We start from the raw sequence: 7,940 nt of genomic DNA on the forward strand, positions 1-7,940 counted from the left end.
TTTAGAAGAATAAATAATATCAAGGCTAACACAAAAGATATTTAAATAATAGGTAATATGATCTACATTGATTTATTAAGCACTGATTTACAGGGAAATGGAAACGACATGTCTTAAGACACGTTCCAAATTTGAAATGCTATGATTTTATGTTCTTTGTGTTGAATGAATTATCTCTAATCCTTAGAAGCAGACGTGATAGATGGATAGATATGAAACTATTGATTATTACCTAAAAAGTCTATGGAAGCAGCAGTCATATGTTAGAATCCTAGACTTCCAGAGCTGAGTGAAACTGTCCCTTCTTTGTTGTTTAGTGCTGTCAAGTTATTTCCTACCCTTTATAGGGTTTTGGTAGCATAGTGGTTATGAATCGGGCTGTAAACAGCAAGGTCAGTAGTTCGAAACTACCAGCTGTTCTGCAGGAGAAAGATGAGGCTTTCTGCTCCCGTAAAGATTTACAGCCTTAGAAACCCTGTACAGGGTCACTATGAGTCGGAATTGACTCCACAGCACATAACAACAACAATAGGGTTTTGAGGAGCGACTGGTGACTTTGAACCACTGACCTTGTGGTTCAAACTGATCTTGCAGTCTAGTGTTTATTCCTATATCGCCAGATCAGGACTCCCAAAGTCCCTTTAAACATGGGGAAACGTGCTCAGAAAACCTAAGTAATTTGAGGTAGTAACAGATAGAAGTAGAATTTTCTCTTGATTTAGTTCCATATTCTGCCTTCTTTACCACTCTGTGGCCAATGTGAATAATGATTAATGAGTTTAATTGAAAATCTCGTATACCTGTTCTGGAGGAAAACTTGAGCATAGGTATAAATTTCATCAAAGATTCCTGTGAAGGCTTACCGTTTGTGCTGATCCTAAAGTAAAGTTAGACCAAAAAAAAAAGTTCTGTGAAACTTTTGACCAAAATTAATTGTTGACCACTTTAAATAATCTTTATTTGCTAGGTTTATTTCTAACTGACTTGTAGGAGCATTCGAGTGTTACATCTCTCAGATTTAAAATTTGCCTCTCTTAAAAAGTATTCAAAAGATTGTGGGGGGAAATGTTGTTTGAATGTTATTTCTAAACTGTATTTTAATGACAATAAAAAGCATATAGCTTATGAAGCTGATTTACTTTAAAGTGGACATTTATTTGAATGTATAAGAGGTAATGTTTATTTATTCTTAAGTCAATTGTATAAACATATCATGTGTTTAGTTGTGCCTCATTTAGATTCTAACTGAAAATAGCTCTCATTGAATACAAGGATTTTATTCAGGAAAAAAACCCTCAAACAGGCATGACTGGCTTCCTCATCTCCTTAGATGACAAGATGAGAAGCAGAAAGACCCACAGTGCTTCCTCCCCCCACCACACACACACACACACACACACATAGGTGCAGAGAATCTCTGTACAAGGAGGGAAATGGGAAAAGAGAGGGAAGGGTATAGGATTTAATAATGTTTGTACCTTTATCTGAGTCTTAAACTAAGTAATTTGAGTGTGACGCTGTAGTATAAGCATTGGACTAGTAACCACAAGGTCTGCAGTTCAAACCCACTAGCTCTCAGAAACCCTGTACAGGGTCATTTTAAGTCAGAACTGCCTCATTGGCATTTAGCAACAGCAACAACAATAGCTTTATCTTTTATGAAGCTTTATTTTTTATAAAATCTCTCAATGACTTCTTAAAACAGATCCAAAAGAAGTATTTTCCTCAGCGTCATTACATGATTGGTGACTTTAATATTAAAGTTTTCAACTGTTTTAAAACTTCCATTTGAATTTTTTATTTAAACTGATTTCTCCCTTCACTTAACTTGAACTATTAAGATTTGGTGCAGTGAGATGGTGGGATTATAAAATGTTACCACCACTACTATGGAAAATGGTCTAGCACTTCCTGAAAAAGCTGGAAATGGAAATACCTTATGATTCAGCAATTCAACTTCTAGATGTATCTAAGGGATATAAGAGCAGTGACATGGATAGGCTTACCTGTGTTCATCACAGCATTAGTTACAATAGCAAAACAATGGAGACAACCTGAGTGTCCATCAGCGAATGAATAGATAAATAAATTGTGACACTTGCATACAATGGAATGATAGCAACTATAAAGAATACTAAATCCACGAAACATAACATGCATGAATATGAAGGATAGCATGCTGAATGTAATAAGTGAATCATAAAAGAGCAGATAATTGTATTGTTAAGTGCTGCCAAGTTGGTTCCGACTCATAGCAATCCTGTATAGGTTATGGTCTCACTACTATGAAAAGTCAATAATAGGTATACACACAAATAGTCACATTGTTTGATGGTTACCATGGGCAGATGTTATTTTTGATGATGGAAATGAAATATCAAACATGGATGAAGTCTGTACCATTTGACCAAGGTTAATGAAAGCACTAAGAAATACACAGAAAACGGGACACTTTCAGTAAATGCTATTACATATACAGTTTTGCAACAACAGTTGTTGTTAAGTGCCATCCAGTTGGTTCTGACTCATAGCAACCCTGTATAGGGTTTCCGAGGAGTAGCTGGTGGGATTGAATTGCCAGCCTTGTGGTTCACCGGCCAGTGCTGGTCCTACAGTGTCACACCAGATGTCCACCACACAGTAATAACCCCAAAATATTTATGTAGTTATATAGGTATATGAGTATAGGAAGTTAAATTTAACATAGTTAAATATGTATATGTGTATAGGAAAGTATTTGTTAAGTATATGCATATACATCTGTATGTGTATCTGCTCGGCAAATGTGTATACATGTTTATGGATGCTGTATATATACACGTATATAATAAAGCACCTAGAGGCCATAGATAAGGAGAGCTTCTAGCCATATTGAAAAATCTTGTGTGGTTGATTTTCTGCATTAAAAGTCTTAGAACTATTGTTTTGAGGGACATCTTAGTCAATTCGTATAACATAGTTGTAAAATATTGCACCATCCATTCTTCCTACAGCCATCTCTTCTCAGCTTGTTACTGTTAGGTGCTATCAAGTCGGTTCCAACTCATAGCTACCCAATGCACAACAGAACGAAGCACTGCCCAGTCCTGGGTCAACCTCACAATCGTTACTGTGCCTGAGCTGAGTCCATTGCTTCTGCCATTGTGCTGATCCATCTTGTTAGAGGTCTTTCTCTTTTTCTCTGACCCTCCACTTTAGCAAACATGAGATCCTTCTCCAGTCACTGGTCCCTCCTGACACTGTGTCTTGAAATATGAGAGACGAATTTGGCTTCATCTCCTCAGCTAGGTTTGATAATTCAATGTAGTGGCCACACAGAACTCAGACACCATACTCACAGTTATGGGGTTTATTAGGGATGTTAACAGGTTACAGTGTAGGATTAGAATTGCTCATAGCACAGTTCTTCCAATCACAACAGCCTCTGCTGTGATCACAGGCAGGCCTCTGGCCCTTGGCCCTTTGACCTGGTCTCTGCACTGCTCTGGCAGTGTTAACAATACTCTTTTAGGGATGCTGACAGTTACTCACAGGACATGCCACTCCACCATAAGCCTCAGTCTGAACGTATTCAGCTCTAGCTACGTGGGTTAGCAAACCTAGTTCCCCCAATTAAGTGCCTGGAGAAACCTCACTCTGTAAGCAAGCCTCCTGCCCAAAGCCCCTCAGCCTTCCTTGCTTCATAGGCTGAGAAGCCCACCGCTCTTGTCTTGTGCTCTGGCTCTTGGTTCTGCTGCTGCTGCTGCTGCTGCTGCTCTGCCACTCCTCCAGTTGTCACAGCCTTCTGTCCCTGGGTCAGGGAGGTTTAATGTACAGGGATCTCTGAGCCCAAAGGACGTGTTCCATTCCTGGTTCTTCCTTGATGGTAGTGAGATCTCCTCTCCAATGAATGAGGTGGCTCATTTTATACCCACTTTAGAGTGTTGCAAGTTTTTATAATCACAATTAGCCCCATTTATAATAATATACAGTTGAATCATAGCATCCTATCAATAACCTCGCTTACCTTCTGTTGCCTAGACCCATCAGGAAAAAAAGTGATGTGGTGGGATTTACAAGCACTATGAATAGAAAAGATGTTGAATAATTCACTGCACCACAATTATTCATAAAATTAATGTTGTACACGTCAGTTTAGCGAGTAGCATCTACCAACTTGAAAGCTAGTGAGTGGCCATGTAATATAAAATTACTTGTCTCTACTTGTCTGAGCAAAAGAGAATGAAGGCACCCAAACACTCAAAGAGGTTATCCACAGGACTAATAGTCTACACAAACCATGACCTCTTCGAATCTGACACTAGAACAATGGATAGTGCCCAGCAACCACTACAGACTATTCTGACCAAGGACATAGTAGAGGGTCTTAGGCAAAATGGGAGAAAATTGTACAGCAAAATTCAAATTCCCAAAAAAGGACAGACCGAATGAACTAAGGGAGACTAGAGCAACCCTGAAGACCACTACCCTAAAATAACCCTTTGAAGTTGGAATTGACACTTCTCCTGGAAGTCATCTTTCAACAAATAGTAGATTGGCTTATAAAATAAGCACCATCACTTGTGAATAATGTTCTCACTTAAGCAATCAGCTATATGAGACCAAATGATCAGCATAGAAGTGATATCAATGGAAACATAATGAACAGAATGGAAATAATTAGAATTCTAATACATTGTAGAATTGTAACCAAGGTCATGGGACAATTTATTTAAAAATTGTTAAGTGAAACTAATTTGCTGTGTTAAACACAATAAATATTTTTTTAAAAAAGGATTTTGGTGGAGTGAATATAATTGAAATGTTACTAAATCTACATAGATGGAAGCTGTTAGTTCTATAATGCATATGTATTTAAATATTTGTTTTTTTAACTTTATATTTTAGGATTCGTAACATCTGGTAAGACCTATTCTGTGGAATCTCTCCCAGAACTATTGACATCAGACTCTGAAGGAAGCTATGCAGCAGTGGGTAGTCCTAGAGATTTACAGTCCCCTGATTTCACCACAGGATTTCACTCAGATAAGATCGAGGTTTGTTATTAATGCATTCTTCTCTTAACTTCATATTTTAGATATACAGACAGTTTACCTTTCATTAATTTTGTTCTAAAAACTTTGTCCTGGCATATTTATTTTGTTGCTATGTGTATCATTGAGTCAATTCAGATTCATTGTGACCCTATAGTAGGGTAGAACTGTCCCATAGTTTTTTCTAGGCTGTAGTGGTTACGAATCGGGATGCGAACTGCAAGGTCAGCAGTTCGAAACTACCAGCTGTTACGCAGGAGAAAGATAAGGCTTTCTGCTCCCCTAAAGATTTTCAGCCTCGGAAACCCTGTATAGAGGGTCGCTATGAGTCAGAACCGACTCCACGGCACATGACAACAACAATCTTTACCAGGGAAGTCCTGATGTGATGCCGTAGGATAAGCACTCGATCTCAAGGTTGATTTGAACTGCAATGTCGGCAGTTCAAACTCACCAGCTGCTCTTTGGAAACCCTGTGCAGTGTCGCCATGAGTTAGAACCGACTCGACAGCACTTAACAACAACAACAGATCTTTACAGGAACTGATTGTTAGACGTTTTCTCCAGCACAATGACTTGTGGATCAAAATGGCAGCCTCTCTGTTAGCAGCTGAGCACTCCGTCATTGGACTGTCAGGGCTCCTTAGCTGGCTAAGGTTGTTATTAAGTGCTCTCGAGTTAGTGCGGACTCGTGGTGACCCTGTGTAGGGTTTCTGAGGAGTGGGTGATGGGTTTGAACCACCAACCTTTCAGTTAGCAGCAGTGTAGTGCTTATCCTACAGTGCCAGAACTTCTAATTGGTTTATTGTTGTTGTTGTTGTTGATGTTAAGTGCCGTCGAGTCGGTTCCGACCCATAGCGACCCTGTACAGGGTAGAAAGCCTCATCTTTCTCCCGCGGAGCAGCTGGTAGTTTCGAACCGCTGACCTTAAGGTTCGCAGCCTGATTCATAACCACTATGCTACCAGAGCTCCATAAGAAGGTATAATTAAAGGTATGATGTGAAGAGTGCTAGTGTATTTTCAAATGTGCACAATGTTTTAGATTTTAAGATTTAATGTAAGTTTTCTGTTTTTTAGGATTTTATAATCTTTCTAATACTAAAATATAATGAAGTAACATATAGATGTTTTTATATATCTATAAGGTATAGATATATTGCACTTTATGGATATATTGAAAAAACAATACTTTTAGCTAAATTACTCAACATTTATTTTAAAGTCAATTAACAGCTCCTTAAAATTGTCCAAGGAAAATTATTTTGAAAATAAACCTAATTTCAAAATCTGCGTAACCTCTTTCCTTTGTGTTATTATTAAGTGCTGTCAAGTAGTTCTGACTCATAGACATGCTGTATAGGGTTTTTCAGGGGCAGCTCATGAGTTTGAACCATCAACCTGTGGCTAGCAGATTAGCTAGTATGTGTTTATCCTATAGCGCCACACCAGAATGCCTTCCTCCGTGGCATTAGTATGAAAAATAATATGAAACGATTGAGTTCTTATCTTACCACAATTGACATTAAGCAGGCTAGAGGATTCCTACCTTGTCAGTTTAGGAAAACCATATTTTTAATAGTTATTAGCATTTATATTTCATAATTATTAATCTACAAGGAAGAAGGCTCTGTCTAGCTTACTAGAGACGATCCCTTACTCATCTATCAAATGTATTCAACTAATGGAAATATTTTTGGCAACGGAACTTTACCTTTTGTCTTAGAATTGTCTCGGTTTCCAGGATAGATTTTTTTTTTTTTCTTCTCCTAAGAAGTAAACTTTTGGGGAGAATTTTTTGTCATACTAATGCTAAAATTCATCTGGAAGACAACTGGGGTTTAAAGGAAGCTTACCAAAAATGTTTAAAAATAATACCGGCATCTTTTCTGGCAGTAGAAACATCCTTTAAATAATTCCCTTGTTATATAGTAATAGCAATAATTTTGGGGCCCCTTTTTTTAGGTATCAATATTACTTGAGAGTTTAGATACTTTAATTATAATCAGAGTGAACAGTATTTTGTCATTTGTACCAGCCTTTCATTTTCATTCATACTGAAGGCAGAGGCTTTAATTTTAGCTTCCTGCATAACTGTACCACTTGTCAGTTTGTTGTACCATGGCGGCTTGCATGTTGATGTGATTGTGGAAGCTGTGCCACACATATTTTAAATACCATTAGGGTCACCCATGGTGATGGACAGGCTTCAGCTGAGCTTCCAGACTAAGATAGGTTACAGGTTAGGAAGAAGGAGAGGTGGACTGCTTCTGAATGTATAACCACTGAAAACCTTATGAATACCATTGGAACACTGTCAGATAGCACCAGATTATTGAATATTGAAACATTATTAATAGCACCAGAATATTGTCAGATACAGTGCCAGAGGGGACTCAAAATATGACTGGGGGAAGAACTGCCTCCTCAAAGTAGAGTTGACCGAGATCACATGAATGGATTAAACTTCTGGGATTTTCATTTGCTGATGGGACACAACTCAAAATGAAGAGAAACAGCTGTAAACATATATTAATAACTGGAATATGGAACGTGTGAAGTATGAATCTAGGAAAATTGCAAGTTGTCAAAAATGAAATGGAGTGCATAGAGATCGATAGCCTAGGCATTAGTGATGTAAAATAGACTGGAATTGGCCATTTTGAATCTGATAATCATCTGGTTTACTATGGTAGGAATGACAAATTGAAGAGGAATTGCATAGCATTCATCATCAAAGAGAACATTTCAAGGTCTATTTTGAAATATAATGCTATTTATGATAAGATAGTATCCATTTACCTACAAGGAAATCCAATTAACACCACTATTGTTCAAATTAACTCACCAACTACTAAAAGCCTGTGATGATATTGAAGTATTCTGCCAACTTCTTCAGTCTGAAATTG

The 7,940-nt window shown here is 37.8% G+C and overlaps 1 protein-coding gene across 3 annotated transcripts in view; it reads left to right on the forward strand.

The window, feature by feature from the left end:
• The window catches only part of IBTK (inhibitor of Bruton agammaglobulinemia tyrosine kinase), a 120,446-nt gene that overhangs the window by 72,803 nt on the left and 39,703 nt on the right, over positions 1 to 7,940 (forward strand). For 2 of the 3 annotated variants that reach the window (XM_006873272.1, XM_006873274.1), the window contains one exon: positions 4,888 to 5,036. In XM_006873272.1, coding sequence (XP_006873334.1) covers positions 4,888 to 5,036 — 149 coding nt within the window. The remainder of the gene's footprint in view (positions 1 to 4,887; positions 5,037 to 7,940) is intronic. The other variant, XM_006873273.1, reaches the window with a different exon arrangement.

This window comes from Chrysochloris asiatica, unplaced genomic scaffold (assembly GCF_000296735.1).
Source record: "Chrysochloris asiatica unplaced genomic scaffold, ChrAsi1.0 scaffold00233, whole genome shotgun sequence".
Classification (NCBI taxonomy): domain Eukaryota; kingdom Metazoa; phylum Chordata; class Mammalia; order Afrosoricida; family Chrysochloridae; genus Chrysochloris; species Chrysochloris asiatica.